This window comes from Solanum lycopersicum, chromosome 11 (genome assembly GCF_036512215.1).
Source record: "Solanum lycopersicum chromosome 11, SLM_r2.1".
NCBI classification, from domain to species: Eukaryota; Viridiplantae; Streptophyta; class Magnoliopsida; order Solanales; family Solanaceae; genus Solanum; species Solanum lycopersicum.
The window spans coordinates 22,364,374-22,384,660 of NC_090810.1; the positions used below are offsets into that span (position 1 = coordinate 22,364,374).

The window sequence follows — 20,287 nt, forward strand, 5'->3', positions numbered from 1 at the left end:
TGTGTGCTGTCCAAAGGCGGTGTTGGCATGGCACGCTCGACTTCGTTCGATCGTGTGTTCTGTCCAAAGGCGGTGATGTCATGCCACGCCCAATGTCGTTCGACCGTGTGAGTTGCCCAAAGGCGATGATGGCATGCCACACCCGACGACGTTCGACCGTGTGTGCTGTCCAAAGGCGGTGATGGCATGTTACGCCTAATGTCGTTCGACCGTGTTTGCCGTCCAAGGGATATGATGGCATGCCACGCCCGACGTCATTCTATCGTGTGTGCTGCCCAAAGGCGATGATGGCATGCCACGCCCGACGTCGTTAGACCGTTTGTGCTATCCAAAGGTGGTGATGTCATGCCACACCCGATGTAGTCTGAGTGTGTGTGCTGCCCAAGGGCGGTGAGGTCATGTCACGTCCGACGTCGTCCTACCGTGTGTGTTGTCAAAGGGCAGTGATGGCCTGTCACGCCCGACGTCATCTGACCGTGTGTGATGTCCAAGGGCGGTGATGGCATGCCATGCCCGACGTCGTCCGATTGTTTGTGCTTCCCAAAGGTGATGATAGAATGCCACGCCCGATGTTGTTCTTCCTTGTGTGGTGTCAATGGGCAATGACGGCATTCCACGCCCGACGTCGTTCGACCGGGTGTGCTGCCCAAAGGTGATGATGTCATTCCACACCCGACGCTGTCTGAGTGTGTCAGCTAGTTTAAAGGCGATGATGGCATGCAACACCTCACGTCGTTCAACCTTGTTTGTCGTTCAAGGGCTATGAGGGTATGCCACACCCGACTTTGTTCGACCGTGTGTGGTGTCCAAGGGCAATGATGGCATTCCACGCCCGACGTCGTTCCACCGTGTGTTCTGCCCAAAGGTAATGATGGCATGCCACGGCCGACGTCGTTCGACCGTTTGTGCATCCCAAAGACGATGATGGAATGCCATGCGCGACGTAGTTCAACCGTGTGTGCTGCCCAAAGGTGATGATGGCATGCCACGCCCGACGTTGTTCGACCGTGTGTGCTTTCCATAGGCGGTGATGGCATGTCGCGCTCGACGTCGTTCGACCGTTTGTGCTGTCCATAGGCGATGATGGCATGCCACGCCCGACATCGTTCGACCGTTTGTGCTGCCCAAAGGTGATGATGACATGCCACGCCCGACGTCGTTCGACCGTGTGTACTTTCCAAAGGCGGTGATGGCATGTCGCGCTCGATGTCATTCGACCGTGTGCGCTGTCCAGAGGAGGTTATGTCATGCCACGCCCGACGTCTTTCCACCATATGCTGTCCAAAGGCGATGCTGGCATGCCACGCCCAACGTCGTTTGACCATGTGTGCTGCCCAAAGGTGATGTTTGCATGCCACGCCCGACATCGTTCATCTGTTTGTGCTTCCCAAAGGCGATGATGACATGCCACGCCCGACGTAGTTTGACCGTGTGTGCTGCCCAAAGGCGATAATGGAATGACACGCTCGACGTCGTTTGATCGTGTGTGGTGTCCAAAAGCGATGATGGCATGCCACGCCCGACGTCGTTCGACCGTGTGTGCTGTACAAAGGCGGAGATTTCATGCCACGCCTGACGTAGTCTGACCGTGTGTGCTGCCCAAGGGCGGTGATGTCATGCCATGCCCGATGTCGTCCGATCGTGTGCTGTCCTATGGCGGTGATTGCATGTCATGCCTCACGTCGTTCGAGTGTGTCAGCTATTCAAAAGGCGATGATGGCATGCCACGCCTCACGTCGTTCAACCTTGTTTGCCGTTCAAGGGATATGATGGCCTGCCACGCTCGACTTCGTTCGACCGTGTGTGGTGTCCAAGGGCCATGACGGTATGCCACGCCCAACGTCGTTCGACCGGGTGTGCTGCCCAAAGGCGATGATGGCATTCCACGCCCGACGTCGTTCGACCGTGTTTGCCATCTACGGGCTATGATGGTATGCCACGCCCGACGTCATTCGACCGTTTGTGCTGCCCAAAGGCGATGATGGCATTCCACGCACGACGTCGTTCGACCGTGTGTGTTGTACAAAGGCGGTGATGTCATGCCACGCCTGACGTAGTCTGACCGTGTGTGCTGCCCAAGGGCGGTGATGTCATGCCATGCCCGACGTCGTCCAATCGTGTGCTGTCCTATGGCGGTGATTGCATGTCACGCCCGCCGTCGTTCGACCGTGTGTGCTGTCAAAAGGCGGTGATGTCATGCCACGCCCGACGTCTTTCGACTGTGTGTGCCGCCTTAAGGCGATTATGGCATGCCACGCCCGACGCCGTTCGACCGTGTGTGCTGCCCAAAGGTGATGAGTGCATGCCACTCCCGACGTCGTTCGACCGTTTGTGCTGCCCAAAGGTGATGATGGCATGCCAAGCCCGACGTAGTTCAACCGTGTGTGCTGCCCAAAGGTGATGATGTCATGCCACGCCCGACGTCGTTCTTCCATGTGTGTTGTCCCAAGGCGTTGATGGTATGCCACGCTCTATGTTGTTCGACCATGTTTCCCGTCCAAGGGCAATGATGGCATGCCACACCCGACGCCGTCTGAGTGTGTCAGCTAGTCAAAAGGCGATGATGGCATGCCACGCCTCACGTCGTTCAACCTTGTTTGCCATTCAAAGGATATGATGGCCTTCCACGCCCGACTTCGTTCGACTGTGTGTGGTGTCCAAGGGCCATGACGGCATGCCACGCCCGACGTCGTTCGACCGGGTGTTCTGCCCAAAGGCGACGATGGCATTCCATGCCCGATGTTGTTCGACCGTGTTTGCCATCTATGGGCTATGATGGTATGCCACGCCCGACGTCATTCGACCGTGTGTGCTGCCCTAAGGCGATGATGGCATCCCACACACGACGTTGTTCGATCGTGTGTGCTGTTTAAAGGAGGTGATGTCATGCCACGCCCGACGTAGTCCGACCGTGTGTGCTGCCCAAGGGCGGTGATGTCATGCCATGTCCGATGTCGTCCGACCATGCGTGCTGTCCAAAAGCGGAGATGTCATGCCACGCCCGAATTCGCCGACCGTGAATGCTGTCCAAAGGCGGTGATGTCATGTCATGCCCGATGTCGTCTGACCGTGCGTGCAATTCAAGGGCGATGATGTCATGCCATGCCACGCTTTGTTCGACCGTGTGTGTTGTTCAAAGGTGGTGATGTCATGCCACACCCGACGTAGTCTGACCATGCGTGCAGTCCAAGAGCGGTGATCTCATGCCACGCCCGACGTCTTCCTACTGTGTGTGCTGTCCAAGGGCAGTGATGGCATGCCACGCCCGACGTCATCCGACCATGTGTGCTGTCCAAGGGCGGTGATGGCATGCCACGCCGGACGTCGTCTTTTCGTTTGTGTTGTCCCAAGGAAATGATGGCATTCCACGCTCTACGTCGTTCTATCGTGTTTCCCGTCCAAGGGCGATGATGGCATGCCACGCCCGGCGCAGTCCGATGGTGTCAGCTAGTCCAAAGGCGATGATAGCATGCCACGCCCGACGTCATTCAACCTTGGTTGCCGTTCAAGGGCTATGATGGCATGCGACGACCGACTTTGTTCGATCGTGTGTGGTGTCCAAGGGCCATGATGGCATGCCACGCCCGACGATGTTGACCGTGCGTACTGCCCAAAGGAGATGATGACAATCCACGCCCGACGTCGTTCGACCGTGTTTGCCGTCCAAGGGCGACAATGGCATGCCACGTCCGACGCCGTCCGACCATTTGTGCTGCCCAAAGGTGATGATGGCATGCCATGCCCAGCGTCGTTAGATCGTGTATGCTGTCCAAAGGCGGTGATGGCATGTCACGCCTAACGTCGTTCGACCGTGTGTGCTGTCCAAAGGTGGTGATGTCATGCCACGCCTGACGTCTTTCGACTGTGTGTGCTGCCCAAAGGCGGTGATGGCATGCCACGCTCTATGTCGTTCGACCGTGTTTCCCTTCCCAGGGCGATGATGGCATGCCACGCCTTACGCCGTCCAACTGTGTCAGCTAGTCTAAAGGCGACAATTTATGCCACGCCCGACGTCGTTCGACCGTGTGTGCTATCCAAGGGCCATGATGGCATGCTACGCTCGACGTCGTTCGACCGTGTATGCTGCCCAAAGGCGATGATGCATGCCACACCCGACGTCGTTCGATCGTGTTCGCCATACAAGTGCGAATGATGGCATGCCACGCCCGAAGCTGTTCTACTGTTTGTGCTGCCCAAAGGTGATGATGGCATGCCACGCCCGACGTCGTTCGACCGTGTGCGCTTTCCAAAGGTGGTTATGGCATGTCGCGCCCGACGTCGTTTGACCGTGTGCGCTGTCCAAAGGAGGAGATGTAATGCCACGCTCGACGTCTTTCGAGCGTGTGTGCTGCCCAAACGTGATGCTGGCATGCCACCCCGACGTCATTCGACCGTGTGTGACATCCAAGGGTGGTGATGTCATTCCACTCCCGACGTCGTTCGACCGTGCGTGCCGTCCAAGGGCGGTGATGTCATGCCAGGCTCGACGTCGTTCGACCGTGTGTGCTGTCCTAGGGCAGTGATGTCATGCCATGCCCGACGTCGTCCGATCGTGCGTACAGTCCTAGGGCGGTGATGTCATGCCACGCCCGACGTCGTTCGACCGTTTGTGCTGCCTAAACGCAATAATGGCATGCCACGCCAGACGTCGTTCGACCGTGTGTGCTGCCCTAAGGCGATAATGGAATGCCACGCTCGATGCCGTTTGAGCGTGTGGGCTGTCCAAAGCGGTGTTGGCATGTCACGCGCGACGTTGTTCGACCGTGTGTGCTGTCCAAAGGCGGTGATGTCATGCCATGCCCAACGTCGTTCGACCGTATGTGCTGCCCAAAGGCGATGATAGCATGTCACGCCTGACGTCGTTCGACCGTGTTTGCCGTCCAAGGGATATGATGGCATGCCACGCCGGACGTCATTCGATCGTGTGTGCTGCCTAAAGGCAGTGATGGCATGTCTCGCCTGACGTCGTTCGACCGTGTTTGCCCTCCAAGGGATATGATATCATGTCACGCCGGATGTCGTCTGACCGTGCGTGCAGTTCAAGTGCGATGATGTCATGCCATGCCACGCGTCGTCTAATTGTGCGTGCAGTTTAAGGGCGGTGATGTCATGACATGCCACGCGTCGTTCGACCGTGTGTGCTGTCCAAAGTTGGTGATGTCATGCAACGCCCGACGTAGTTCGACCATGCGTGCAGTCCAAGAGCGGTGATCTCATGCCACGCCCGACGTCGTCCCACCGTGTGTGTTGTCCAAGGGCAGTGATGGCATGCCACGCCCAACGTCATCCTTTCGTTTGTGCTATTCTAAGGAGTTGATAGCATTCCACGCTCTATGTCGTTCTACCGTGTTTCCCGTCCAAGGGCGATGATGGCATGCCACGCCCGACGCAGTCCGATGGTGTTAGCTAGTCCAAGGGTGATGATGGCATGCCACGCCCGACGTCATTCAACCTTGTTTGCCGTTCAAGGGCTATGATGGCATGCGACGACCGACTTGTTCGATCGTGTGTGGTGTCCAAGGGCCATGATGGCATGCCACGCCCAACGATGTCGACCGTGCGTGCTGCCCATAGGATATTGATGGCATTCCTTGCCTGACGTCGTTCGATTGGTTTGCCTTCCAAGGGCGCCGAAAGAATGCCACGCCCGACGCCATCCGACCGTTTGTGCTGTCCAAAGGTGATGATGGCTTGCCATGCCCAGCGTCGTTTGACCATGTGTGTTGTCCAAAGGACGTGATGGCATGTCACGCCCAACGTCGTTCGACCGTGTGTGCTGTTCAAAGGCAGTGATGTCATGCCACGCCCGATTTCTTTCGACAGTGTGTGCTGCCTTAACGCGATGCTGGCATGCCACGCCTGACGTCGTTCGACAGTGTGTGCTTCCCAAAGGTGATGATGGCATGCCACGATCGATGTCGTTCGAGCGTTTGTGCTGCCCAAAGGCGATTATGGGTTGCCACGCCCGACGTAGTTTGACCGTGTGTGCTGTCCAAAGGAGGTGATGTCATGCCACGCCTGACGTAGTCTGACCGTGTGTGCTGCCCAAGGGCGGTGATGACATGCCATGTCCGATGTCGTCCGACCATGCATGCTGTCCAAGAGCGGAGATGTCATGCCACGCCCGACGTTGCCGACCGTGTGTGATGTCCAAAGGCGGTGATAGCATGTCACGCCCGACGTTGTTTGACCGTGTGTGCTGTCCAAAGGCGGTGATTTCATGCCACGCCCGACGTCTTTCGACCTGTGTGCGGCCCAAAGGCGATGATGGCATGCCCTACCTGACGTCATTCGACCGTGTGTGCTGTCCAAAGGAGGTGATGGCATGTCACACTTGACGTCGTTCGACCGTTTTTGCCATCCATAGGCTATGATGGCATGCCACGCCCGACGGCGTTCGACCGTGTGTGCTGCCCAAAGGCGACGATGGCATGCCATGGCCGACGTCGTTCGACCGTGTGTGCTGTCCAAAGGCGGTGATGTGATGCCACGCCCGACGTAGTCCTACCGTGTGTGCTGTCCAAGGGTGGTGATTATATGCCACGCCCAACGTCATCCGACCATGTGTGCTGTCCAAGGGCGGTGATGGAATGCCACGCCCGACGTCGTCTGACCGTCTATGCTGCTGAAAGGCGATGATAACATGACACACCCAACGTCGTCCTTCCGTGTGTGCTGTCCCTAGGCGTTGATGGCATGCCACGCTGTACGCTGTCGACCGTGTTTGCCGTCCAAGGGCGATGATGGCATGCCACGCCCGACGCCGTCCGACTGTGTCAGCTAGTCAAAAGGCGATGATGGCATGCCACGCTCTACGTTGTCGACCGTGTTTGCCGTCCAAGGGCGATGATGGCATGCCACGCTCGACGCCGCCCGACTGTGTCAGCTAGTCCAAGGGTGATGATGGCATGCCACGCCTGACGTTGTTCCACCGTGTGTGTTGTCTAATGTTTGTGATGTCATGTCACGCCTGACGTCATTCTACCATGTGTGCTGTCCAAAGGCGGTGATGTCATGCCACACCTGACGTTGCCGACCGTGCGAGCAGTCCAAGGGCGGTGATGTCATGCCACGCCCGACGTCGTTTGATCGTTTGGTCTGCCTTAAGGCGATGATGGAATGCCACGCTCGACATCGTTCAACCGTGTGTGCCTACCCCAAGGCAATGATGTCATGCCACGCCTGACGTCGTTAGACCGTGTGTGCTGTCCAAAGGCGGTGATGTCCTTCCACGCCTGACGTCGTTTGACCATTTGTTATGCCTTAAGACGATGATGGCATGCCACGCCCGACATCGTTCGACCGTGTGTGCTGTCCAAAGGCGTTGATGGCATGTCACGCTCGACTTCGTTCCACTGTGTGTGCTGTCCAAAGGCGGTGATGTCATGCCACGCCCAACGTCGTTCGACTGTGTGTGCTGCCAAAAGGCGATGATGGCATGCCATGCCCGACGTCGGTCGACCGTGTGTGTTGTCCAAAGGTGGTGATGACATGCCACGCCCGACGAAGTTCGACCGTGCGTGCTGTCCAAGGGCAGTGATGTCATGCCACGTCCGACGTCGTCTAATCGCACGTGCAGTCCAAGGGCGGTGATGTCATGCCACGCCCGACATAGTTTGACCGTGTGTTATTTCCAAGGGCAGTGATGTAAAGCCACGCCCGACGTCGTCCTACCGTGTGTGCTGTCCAAGGGCGGTGATGTCATGCCACGCCTGACGTTAACAACCGTGTGTGTTGTCTAAGGGCGGTGATGTCATGCCATGCTCGACGTTGTCAGCTGTGTGCTTTCCAAAGGCGGTGATATCAATCCATGCCCGAATTCGTCTGATCGTGCGTGCAGTCCAAGGGCGGTGATGTCATGCCATGGCAGACGTCGTTCGATCATGTGTGTTGTCCAAGGGCGGTGATGTTATGTCACGCCCGACGACGGTCGATAGTTTGTGTTGTTCACGCCTTACGACGGCCGATAGTTTGTGTTGTCTAAGGGTGATGATGGCATGCCACACCCGAAGTCGTCCGACCGTCTGTGCTGCCAAAAGGAGATGATGGCATGCCACGCCCGACGTCGTCCGACTGTGTGTGCTGTCCAAGGGCGCCGATGTCATTCCACGCTCGACATCGTTTGACCGTGTGTGCTGTTCAAGGGCGGTGATGTCATGCCACGTCCGACGTCGTCCGACCGTGTGTGCTGTCCAAGGACGGTGATGTCATGCCACGGTCGACGTTGATGACCGTGTGTGTTGTCCAAGGGTGGTGATGTCATGCCACGCCCGACGTTTCCGATTTTGTGCTGTCCAAGGGAGGTGATGTCATGCCACGCCTAATGTCGTCTGACCGTGCATGCAGTCCAAGGGCTGTGATGTCATTCCACTCTTGACATCGTTCGACCGTGTATGCTGTTCAAGGGCGGTGATATCATGCAACGCCCGACGTAGTCCGACCGTGTGTGCTATCCAAGGGCGGTGATGTCATGTCACGCCCGACGTTGACGGTCGTGTGTGTTGTCCAAGGGTGGTGATGTCATGCCACGCCCGACGTTGCCGGCTGTGTGCTATCCAAGGGCGGTGATGTTATGCCATGCCCAATGTCGTCTGATCGTGCGTGCAGTCCAAGGGCGGTGATGTCATGCCATGCTGGACGTCGTTTGACCGTGTGTACTGTCCAAGGGGGTGATTTAATGCCTCGCCCGACGTTGCCGACCGTGTGTGCTGTCCAAGGGCTATGATGGCATTCCACGCCCGATGACGGTCGACCATTTGTGCTGTCCAAGGGCGATGATGGCATGCCACGCTCGACGTCGTCTGACAACCTGTGCTGCCCAAATGAGATGATGGCATGCCACGCCCGACGTCGTCCGACTGTGTGTGCTGTCTAAAGGCGGTTATGGCAGGCAACCCTCGACGTTGTTCGACTGTGTTTGGCGTCCTAAGGAGATGATGGCATGCCACGCTCGACGCGATCTGACTGTGTCAGCTGGTTTAAAAGCGATGATGGCATGCCACGCCTCACGTCTTTCGACCCTGTTTGCCGTCCAAAGGCTATGATGGCATGCCACGCCCGACGTCGTTCAACCGTGTGTGTTGTCCAAGGTCCATGATGGCATGCCACGCCCAACGTCATTCGATCGTGTGTGCTGCCCAAAGGCGATGATGGCATGCCATGCCCGACGTCATTCCACTGTGTGTGTTGTCGAAAGGCGGTGATGTCATGCCACGCCCGACGAAGTCCCACCGTGTGTGCCGTCTAAGGGCAGTGATATCATGCCACGCCCAATGTCATCCGACCGTGCGTGCAGTCCAAGGGCGGTGATGTCATGCCACGCCCGACATCGTTCGACCGTGTGTTCTGTCCAAGGGCGGTGATGTCAAGCCACGCCCGACGTCGTCTGACCGCGTGTGGTGTCCAAGGGCGGTGATGTTATGCCACGCCCGACGTTAACAACCGTGTGTGTTGTCCAAGGGCGGTGATGTCATGCCACGCCCGACGTTGCTGGCTGTGTTCTTTCAAAGGGCGGTGATGTTATGCCACGCATGACGTTGCCGACCGTGTGTTTTGTCCAAGGGCTATGATGGCATACCACGCCCAACGACAAACGACAGTTTGTGCTGTCCAAGGGCGATGATGGCATGCCACGCCCGAAGCCGTCCGACCGTCTAGGCTGCCCTAAGCAGATGATGGATGCCACGCCCGACGTCGTCCGACTGTGTGTGCTGTCCAAAGGAGGTGATAGCATGCCACCACTGACATCATTCGACCGTGATTGTCGTCCATGGGAGATGATTGCATGCCACGACCGACGTCATCCGACTGTGTCAGCTAGTTTAAAAGCGATGATGGCATGCCACGCCCAATGTCGTTCGACCCTATTCGCCGTCCAAGGGCTATGATGGCATGCCACGCCCGACGTCATTCAATCGTGTGTGTTGTAGAACGTCCATGATGGAATGCCACACCCGACGTCGTTCGACCATGTGTGCTGTCCAAGGGCTCTGATGGCATGCCTTGCCCGACGTCGTTCGACCGTATGTGCTGCCCAAAGGCGATGATGGCATGCCACGCCCGACGTCATTTGACCGTGTATGCTGTCCAAAGGCGGTGATGTCATGCCATGCCCAACGTCGTTCGACCGTGTGTGCTGCCCAAAGGCGATTATGGCATGCCTCGCCCGAAGTCATTTAACCGTGTTTGCCGTCAAAGGGAGATGATGGTATGCCAAGCCCGACGTCGTCCGACTGTGTGAGCTAGTCCAAAGGCGATGATGGGATGCCACGCCCGACGTCGTTCGACCGTTTGTTCTGCCCAAAGGCGATGATGGCATGCCAAGCCCGATGTCGTTCGATCATGTGTGCTGCCCAAAGTCGATGATGGCATGCCACACCCGATGTTACTGATTGTGTGTGTTGTCCAAGGGCAGTGATGTCATGCCACGCCCGACGTTGCCGACCGTGTGTGCTGTCTAAGGGCGGTAATGTCATGCCACGCCCGATGTTGCCGATCGTGTGTGCTGCCCAAGGGCGGTGATGGCATGCCACGCCCGACGTTGCCGACTGTGTGTTCTTTCCAAGGGCGGTGATGCCATACCACGCCGGACGTTACCGACCGTGTGTGCTGTCCAAGGGCGGTGATGTCATGCCACGCCCGACGTTGTCGACCGTGCGTGCAGTCCAAGGGCGGTGATGTCATGCCACGCCTGACATCGTTTGACCGTTTGTGCTGCCTTAAGGCGATGATGGTATGCCACGCGACACGTCGTTCGACCGTGTGTGCTGCCTCAACGCGATGATGGCATGCCACGCCCGACGTCGTTCGACCGTGTGTGCTGCCCAACGCGATGATGGCATGCCACGCCCGACGTAGTCTGACCATGTGTGCTTCCCAAGGGCAGTGATGTCATGCCACGCCCCACGTCTTTTGACCGTGTATGCTGTCCAAGGGCGGTGATGTCATGCCACGTCCGACGTCATCCGACCGTGCGTGCAGACCAAGGGCGGTGATTTCATGCCATGCCCGACATCGTTGGACCGTGTGTGCTGTCCAAGGGCGGTGATGGCATGCCAGGCCCGACGTCATTCGACCGTGTGTGCTGTCAAAAGGCGGTGATGGCATGTCACTCCCGACGTCGTTTGACAGTGTGTTGTCACGGACTTTTTCAATTCGGACAATACTCCGTTCGGCATTTGACGGTTTGCTCATGATTCTTTCACGATCTCACAAACTCAAGTAAGCCTTTCACTACTTTGGATCGCTAAGAGAAATAGAAGGAAAGACAAAAGACTGTTTTGGAATAAAAGACTTGTATTCAAATGTTGGTGGATGTATTACAAATACAATGACGACCTATTTATACTACTCTAAACACTAAGAGTAAATAAATGCTATACTATTTACAAGCCCCTATGTCCATGCCCACAAGACATGCCTCTAAGTCTTCCAAAAAGGGACTCCTACCTGCTCCCTAGTCTGCCCCACGTTCCAGAGGCCCTGCACAAGCCCCTCCAAGGTTGGAAACTGCCGCCTCCCCACATGCTGTAACTGTTGAAACGGCCGTAACTGATGAAACGGTTGTAACTGCTAAAACTGCCTGTATCGGCTAAAACGCCTAACCCTCTATCTGCTGCCTGCTTGGACGCCTGCCCCTTTGCCTGCTGGCTGTTTTGGGCTGTCTGTCCCCCTTGCACAGGCTGCTGGCTGCCTAGACGGATCGCGATCTACCTGGGTATCTGGCGGGTCGTGACAAACTCCCCCACCTGATGATGCGACGACCGCGTCGCATTGCATCCGTATCGGTGTTGAGTTCTGCCGGGTCACCATCAACTCGCGTACTAGATCATTCCCTTTGAGCAGCCTCTTCGTTGATGTCCCGACCTTTCTCGAACCTATCTTCCAAACTTCCTCCTTCAACGGAGGCAAGTTCTCCGGCGGCTTCTTCATCAAGTCAGCGTTCCTACTCGGAACCCTCTTCCTGCGCGGTGGCAGGGTCTTTCCAGCACCATTGTCTTCTCTCCAACTTGCAATGGTCGCTCCTAGTGTTAACCTTCTTTTCACGTCGACCCTCTCGAGCTTCATGGCTGTCAGTCTAGCCTATCCCTCCATTGCATGCGCCTTCACCATGGGAATTGCATATTCCCTTCCTTTCTCCATGATTGTCAATTTTTGGAGATGAGGTTCGATTACTTTATGGCACCGCTGGAAGAACTTCTGCCCAAGAATAACATCAAACATATTGATGGGGGCGACGATGAACTTGGCTTTCCCTTGCCAATCGCCTACCATGATGTTCACCTCGTGCGCAACTCCAACTATAGGAGTCGGTGATGCGTTGACAGTTCTGATTTGGGCGTTGCTTGCAGTATATCGCAACCCCAACCTCTTTGCTGCCGTCTTGGTCATAACATTGACCTCCGCACCGGTGTCGACCAACGCACGAGCAATCTTCCCATTGACCGTGATGTCGACTGTTTGAGCCCACGCCTTAGACTTCGCAAGTCCCTTCTCAGCATGCTTCGGCTCTGCTTGCCTTGGCTTATCTTGACTTGGCCTCGTCGATTGTTGTCAATCATAGCTCCGCATAGGCTTACAACGCCCAACTACTTAGTCTCCCCGACTTCCTTTTGGGCTTTCTCTTCCTTCCGCTCACGAAGATAGCACCAATACTTTTCAGTTCAGGGCATGTTTTGTAACCATGCAGCCCTTTGCATATGAAGCAACCATCCTTGGAATCCTTTACCGTGTTTCCACGATCACCAGGCTTCTTGCCGCTGGACCCGTAGGTGTCACGCCTCTTGGGTTTTGGCCTTTGCTCCTCGCCTTCGCCACTGTCTTCCCCACTATCATCATGACTGCCTACCTCGTCGTCCTCATCGGCACTAAAAGACTTCTCCTGCCTGAAGTCTGTCAAGGCTTCAGGCTGCGTGATGGTGTCGTCTATAGTCCTGACTTGCCGCCGTTCCAACTCCATTCTGGCCCAATTTTGCAGCCCATCCATGAAGTAGAACAATGCGTCGTCGTCCCTGAGGTTGGGAATCTGAAATGTAAGGGTGGTAAACTCCCGCACATACGCGCGTATGCTGCCCTTCTATCTCAACTCCCGCATCTTATGCTTTGCCTCATACACAACGTTGCTAGGGAAGAACGCCTTCTTGAACTCCACACGAAACTGCTCCCATGTGTTCAACGCGCATGTCCCCTTTGCGATGTCAGACTCTTTACGCTTCCACCATAGCATGGCAGACTCCGAAAGATACAACACAGTCGTGTTGATCTTGTTCACATCACTACGAACCCGCATACACTTGAAGTAATTTTCCAAGTGCCAAAGGAAATTATCCACGTCTTGCGCGTCACGGACGCCTTTGAAAGCAGGTGGCTTGGGCGCCTCAACTCTGGCTTCCCTTTTCCGGTAACGTGATGAGGATCCACCAACCTCTCTATCCTCCTGGAGTGCTGCCACTTCGGCCTTAAGCGACTCAACTGCGCCAAGTGCTTCCCTAAGCCTGAACTCTAAGAAAGTAATGGCCTCCTTTATCTCGTACTCGGCTCGCTGGCGTGCCTCCAACTCTTTTCGGACGCTCTCAACTTCCTCAAGGGAGTACTCTTCAAGGGTTTTGAGATTTCTGTCCGTTCTGTTCAAGCACTGGCCTATGATCTCAACAGCTTGCCTCGCCATTTCGACCCTTGCAATCCACTCCGGTCCGACAGTAACGTCCACGGACTCCTCGCCGGTGTCTTCGTCACTTCCATCGACAATCTGGGGAGGGAGAGATGTTTGCCCTTCGCTTGGGGTAGGAACACTTTGTGGAGGAACATTTGGTGGAAGACAGGGCAGATTGGGTTCATTACCCGTCTGCTACTTCTTCCCTTTCTTGTTCTTCTTGCCACCATCAGTGCGGACGTTGGGGGTGCTGCTAGCACCGTATCCTTCGTTCGTCATTCTCTTACGATAAACCTGCTCTGATACCAATTGTCACTGACTTTTCAATTCGGACAATACTCCGTGCGGCACTTGACGGTTTTCTCACGATTCTTTCACGATCTCACAAACTCAAGTAAGCCTTTCACTACTTTGGATCGCTAAGAAAAATAGAAGGAAAGACAAAAGACTGTTTTGGAAGAAAAGACTTGTATTCAAATGTTGGTGGATGTATTACAAATACAATGACTACCTATTTATACTACTCTAAACACTAAGAGTAAATAAATACTATACTATATACAAGCCCCTAAGTCCATGCCCACAATACATGCTTCTAAGTCTTCCAAAAAGGGACTCCTAGCTGCTCTTTAGTCTGCCCCACGTTCCAGATGCCCTGCACAAGCCCCTCCAAGGCTGGAACCTGCCGCCTCCCCACATGTTGTAACTGCTGAAACGGCCGTAACTAATGAAATGGCTGTAACTGCTGAAACTGCCTGTAACGGCTGAAACGCCTGACCCTCTGTCTACTGTCTGCTTGGACGCCTGCCTCTTTGCCTGCTGGCCGTTTTGGGCTGTCTATCCCCCTTGCAGAGGCTGCTGGCTGCCTAGACGGGTCGCGATCTGCCTGGGTATCTAGCGGGTCGTGACAGTGTGCTGTCCAAAGGTGTGAAATGTCATGCCACGCCTGACGTCTTTCGACCGTGTGTGCTGCCCAAAGGCGATGATGGCATGCCCTATCAAACGTCGTTCGACCGTATGTGTTGTCCAAAGGTGTTGATGATATGTCACTCCTAACATCGTTCGATCGTATTTGCAGTCCATGGGCTATGATGGCATGCCATGCCCAAAGTCGTTCGACCGTGTGTACTGCCCAAAGGCGATGATGGCATGCCACGCCCGACGTCGTCAACCATTTGTGCTGCCCAAAGGTGATGATGGCATGCCATGCCCGACATCGTTCGACCGTGTGTGTTGTCCAAAGGCGGTGATGGCATGTGACGGCTGACGTCGTTTGACCATGTGTGCTGTCCAAAGGCGGTGATGTCATGCCACGCCCGACATCTTTCGATCGTATGTGCGGCCCAAAGGCGATGATGGCATGCTACGCCCGACGTCGTTCAACCATGTGTGCTGTCCAAAGGCGGTGATGTCATGCCACGCCCGACGTAGTCCTACCATGTGTGCTGTCCAAGGGCGGTGATGGCATGCCACGCCCAACGTTATCCGACCATGTGTGTTGTCCAAGGGCGGTGATGGCATGCCACGCCCGACGTTGTCTGACCGTCTGTGCTGCCCAAAGGCGATGATAGCATGACACGCCCAACGTCGTCCTTCCGTATGTGCTGTCCCTAGGTGTTGATGCAAGCCACGCTGTATGTCGTTCGACCGTGTTTCCCGTCCAAGGACAATATTGGCATGCCACGCTCGACGTCGTCTGACTGTGTCAGCTAGTCCAAAGGCGATGATGGAATGCCACGCCCGACGTCGTTAAACCTTGTTTTCCGTTCAAGGGCTATGATGGCATGCCACGCCCGACTTCGTTCGATCGTGTAAGGTGTCCAAGGGCCATGACGGCATGCCATGCCCGACGTCGTTGAACCGTGTGTGCTGCCTAAAGGCGATGATGGCATTCCACGCCCGACATCGTTCGATCATGTTAGCGTCCATGGGCTATGATGTAATGCCACGCCCGACGTCGTTCGACCGTGTGTGCTGCCCTAAGGCGGTGATGTCATGCCACGCCCGACGTAGTTCGACGGTGTGTGCTACCCAAGGGCAGTGGTGTCATGCCATGCCCGATGTCGTCCGACCGTGTGTGCTGTCAAAGGGCGGTGATGTCATGCCATTCCCGACGTTGCCGATTGTGTGTGCTGTCAAAGGGTGGTGATGACATGCCACGCCTGACGTCGTTCAAGTGTGTGTGCCGTCCAATGGCAGTGAGGTCATGCCACGCCGAACGTCGTTCGACTGTGTGTGCTGTCCAAGGGGGGTGATGTCATGCCACGCCCGTCGTCATCCAATCATGCGTGCTGTCCTAGGGCGGTAATTTCATGCCACGCCCGACGTCGTTCGACCGTTTGTGCTGCCCAAAGGCGATGATGGCATGCCACGCCTGACGTCGTTCCACCGTGTGTGCTGTCCAAAGGCGGTGATGGCATATCACGCCCGACGTCGTTCGACCGTGTGTGCTGTCCAAAGGCGGTGATTTCATGCCACGCCCAACATCGTTCGACTGTGTTGTGATGCCCAAAGGCGATGATGGCATGCCACGCCCGACGACATTCGACCATGTGTGCTGTCCAAAGGCGGTGATGGCATGTCACGCCTGACGTCGTTCAACCGTGTTAGCCGTCTAAGGGATATGATGGCATGCCACGCCCGACGTCATTTGATCGTGTGTGCAACCCAAAGGCGATGATGGCTTGCCACGCCGGACGTCGTTCGATCGTGTGTGCTATCCAATGGAAAGGATGTCATGCCACGCCCGACGTAGTCCAACCGTGTATACTGCCCAAGGGCGGTGAGGTCATGCCACGCCCGACATCGTACTACAGTGTGTGCTGTCCATGGACGGTGATGGGATGCCCCGCCCGACGCTCGCTGACCGTGTATGCTGTCCAAGGGCGGTGATGGCATGCCACGCCCGACGTTTTTCGACCGTCTGTGCTACCCAAAGGCCATGATAGCACGCCCGACGTCGTCCTTCCGTGTGTGCTGTCCCAAGGTGTTGATGGGCTGCCACGCTCTACGTCGTTCGACCGTGTTTCCCGTCCAAGGGCGATGATGGCATGCCACGCCCAAAGCCGTCCGACTGTGTGAGCTAGTTCAAAGGTGATGATGGCATGCCATGCCCGACTTTGTTAAACCTTGTTTGTCGTTCAAGGGCTATGATGGCATGCCACGCCTGACTTCGTTTGACCGTGTGTGGTGTCTAAGGTCCATGACGGCATTCCACGCCCGACGTTGTTCGACCATGTGTGCTGCCCAAAGGCGATGATGGCATTCCACGCCCGACGTTGTTCGACCGTGTTTGCCGTCCATGGGCTATGATGGCATGCCACGCCCGACGTCGTTCGATCGTGTGTGCTGCCTAAAGGCGATGATGGCATTCCATTCCCGACGTTGTTCGACCGTGTGTGCTGTCCAAAGGTGGTGATGTCATGCCACGCCTGACGTAGTCCTACTGTGTGTGCTGTCCAAGGGCGGTGATGGCATGCCACGCCCGACGTCATCCGACCATGTGTGCTATCCAAGGGCGGTGATGGCATGCCACGCCTGACGTCGTACGACCGTCTGTGCTTCCTAATGGCGATGATAGTATGCCAAGCCGGATGTCATTTGACCGTTTGTGCTGCCTTAAGGCGATAATGGCATGCGACGCCCGACGTCGTTCGACTGTGTGTGCTGCCTAAAGGTGCTGACATCATGCCACGCCCGACGTCGTTCGACCGTGTGTGTTTTTCCTAGGCGGTGATGGCATGTCATGCCCTACATTGTTCCACCGTGTGTGCTGTCCAAAGGAGGTGATGTCATGTCACGCCCGACGGCATTTGACCGTGTGTGCTGTCCAAAGGCGGTGATGTCATGCCACGCCCGACGTTGCCGATTGTGCGAGCATTCAAAGGGCGGTGATGTCATGCCACGCCCGACGTCATTTGACCGTTTGTGCAGCCGTAAGGCGATGATGGTATGCCACGATCAACGTCGTTCGACCGTGTGTGTTGCCCCAAGGCGGTGATGTCATGCCACGCCCGACGTCATTCGACCGTGTGTGCTGCCCAAAGGTGGTGACATCATGCCATGCCCGACGTCGTTCGATCGTGTGTGTTGGCCAAAGGAGGTGATGGCATGTCACGCCCAACGTCGTTCCACCGTGTGTGTTGTCCAAAGGCGGTGATGTCATGTCACGCCTGACGTCGTTCGACTGTGTGTGCTGTCCAAAGGCGGTGATGTCATGCCACGCCCGACGTTGCCGACCGTCTGGGCTGCCCAAAGGCGATGATAGCATGCCACGCCCGATGTCTTTTGACCGTTTGTTCTGCCTTAATGCGATGATGGCTTGCCACGCTCAACGTCGTTCGACCGTGCGTGCTCCCCAAGGCAGTGATGTCATGCCACACCTGACGTCGTTCGACCGTGTGTGCTGTCCAAAGGCGGTGATGTCATGCCACGCCTTACGTCGTTTGACCATTTGTGCTGCCTTAAGGCAATGATGGCAAGCCACGCTCGACGTCGTTCATCCGTGTGTGCTTTCCAAAGGCGATGATGGCATGCAACACCTGATGTTGCCGATCGTGTGTGCTGTCCAAGGGCGGTGATGTCATGCCACGCCCGACGTTGCCGACCGTGTGTGCTGTTTAAGGGCAGTAATGTCATGCCACGCCCAATGTTGCCGACCGTGTGTGCTGCCCAAGGGCGGTGTTGTCATGCCACGCCCGACGTAGTCCGACTGTCTGTGCTGTCCAAGGTTGGTGATGGCATGCCACGCCCGACGTTGCCGACTGTGTGTTCTGTCCAAGGGCGGTGATGCCATGCCACGAGCGACGTTGCCAACCGTGTGTGCTGTCCAAGGGCGGTGATGTCATGCCACGGCCGACGTTGCCGACCATGCGTGCAGTCCAAGGGCGGTGATGTCATGCCACGCCCGACGTCGTTCGACCGTGTGCTGCCCAAACGCGATGATGGCATGGCACGTCCGAAGTCGTTTAACCGTGTTTGCCGTCCAAGGGAGATGATAACATGCCAATCTCGATGCTGTTCGACTGTGTGAGCTAGTCCAAAGGTGATGATGGGATGCCACGCCCGACGTTGTTCGTCCGTTTGTGCTGCCCAAAGGCGATGATTGCATGCCACGCCCGACGTCGTTCGACTGTGTGTGCTGCCCAAAGGCGATGATGGCATGCCACACCCGATGTTGCCGATCGTGTGTGCTATCCAAGGGCGGTGATGTCATGCCACGCCCAACGTTGCCGACCGTGTGTGCTGTCCAAAGGCGGTAATGTCATGCCACGCCCGATGTTGCCAACCGTGTGTGCTGCCTAAGGGCGGTGATGTCATGCCACGCCCGATGTAGTCCGATTGTCTATGCTGTCCAAGGGCGGTGATGGCATGCCACGCCCGACGTAGTCGACTGTGTGCTCTGTCCAAGGGCGGTGATGCCATGCCACGCCCGTCGTTGCCGAGCGTGTGTGCTGTCCAAGGGTGGTGATGTCATGCCACGCCCGATGTTGCCGATCGTGCGTGCAGTCTAAGGGCGGTGATGTCATGCCATGCCCGACATCGTTTGACCGTTTGTGCTGCCTAAAGGCGATGATGTAATGGAACGCCCGACGTTCCCGACCATCTGCACTGCCCAAAGGCGATGATAGCATGCCACGCCTGATGTCGTTTGACCATTTGTTCTTCCTTAAGGCTATGATGGCATGCCACGCTCGACCGTATGTGCTGCCCCAAGGCGGTGATGTCATGCCACACCTGATGTCGTTCGACCGTGTGTGCTGTCCAAAGGCGGTGATGTCATGCCACGCCTGACGTCGTAAGACTGTGCGTGCAGTCCATGGGCGGTGATGTCATGCCACACCTGACGTAGTCCTACCGTGTGTGCTATCCAAGGGTTGTGATGTCATACCACACCCGACGTCGTCCGACCGCGTGTGCTGTCCAAGGGCGGTGATGTCATGCCACGCTCGACGTTGCCGGCTGTGTGCTGTCCAAGGGCGGTGATGTCATGCCATGCCCGACGCCGTCCAATCGTGCGTGCAGTCAAAGGGAAGTGACGTCATGCCATGTTAGACGTCGTTCCACCGTGTGTGCTGTCCAAGGGCAGTGATGTCATGCCACGCCTGACGTCGTCCGACCGTGTGTGCTATCCCAGGGCGGTGATGGCATGCCACGCCCGACGTCGTTCGACTGTGTGTGCTGTCCAAGGGCGGTGATGGCGTGCCACGCCTGACGTCATTCGACCGTCAGAGCAGAACAAGGGCGTATTTTGCAGTCCACGCCTGTTCTGCGCAGGACTCATCTGATGCCGCTTGGCCGCGAACGTGCTGTGTACGCAGACCCATTTTCCCCTTGACATCTAACTTGGCTTTAAAAATCGCACCTGACATTCCGAAAATCTCTTATAGTGACATGCCATTAGTCCCTTAATATGTCATTAGGCTTGATAAGTGAACTTAACTTCACGAAAACCTAGCAACGGGGCTTAGTTATTGGACAAGTGTTTGACCGTCGTAGAACGTATAGCTCAACACTTTGTGGCAGACTAATGAACTTCACGTGCCATGTTACTTCCGGTACATATATTTCAACACTTAGTTATTTTTTCCCCTTCCAAGGATGCAAGCAGCACGCGAGCCTCTCATTTGAAAAGTT

General features: G+C 56.2%; 1 protein-coding gene across 1 annotated transcript; it reads right to left on the reverse strand.

The window, feature by feature from the left end:
- Positions 1 to 13,075: 13,075 nt before the first annotated feature.
- LOC138339305 (uncharacterized) lies at positions 13,076 to 13,666 on the reverse strand. Its single transcript, XM_069290897.1, has one exon. It carries the CDS (start codon positions 13,664 to 13,666, stop codon positions 13,076 to 13,078), a length of 591 nt encoding a protein of 196 aa, XP_069146998.1.
- Positions 13,667 to 20,287: the final 6,621 nt, after the last annotated feature.

Coding starts and splice junctions, on each gene's coding strand:
- LOC138339305 (XM_069290897.1), bottom strand. CDS start 13,666: ATGGCGAGGCAAGCTGTTGAGATCATAGGCCAGTGCTTGAACAGAACG.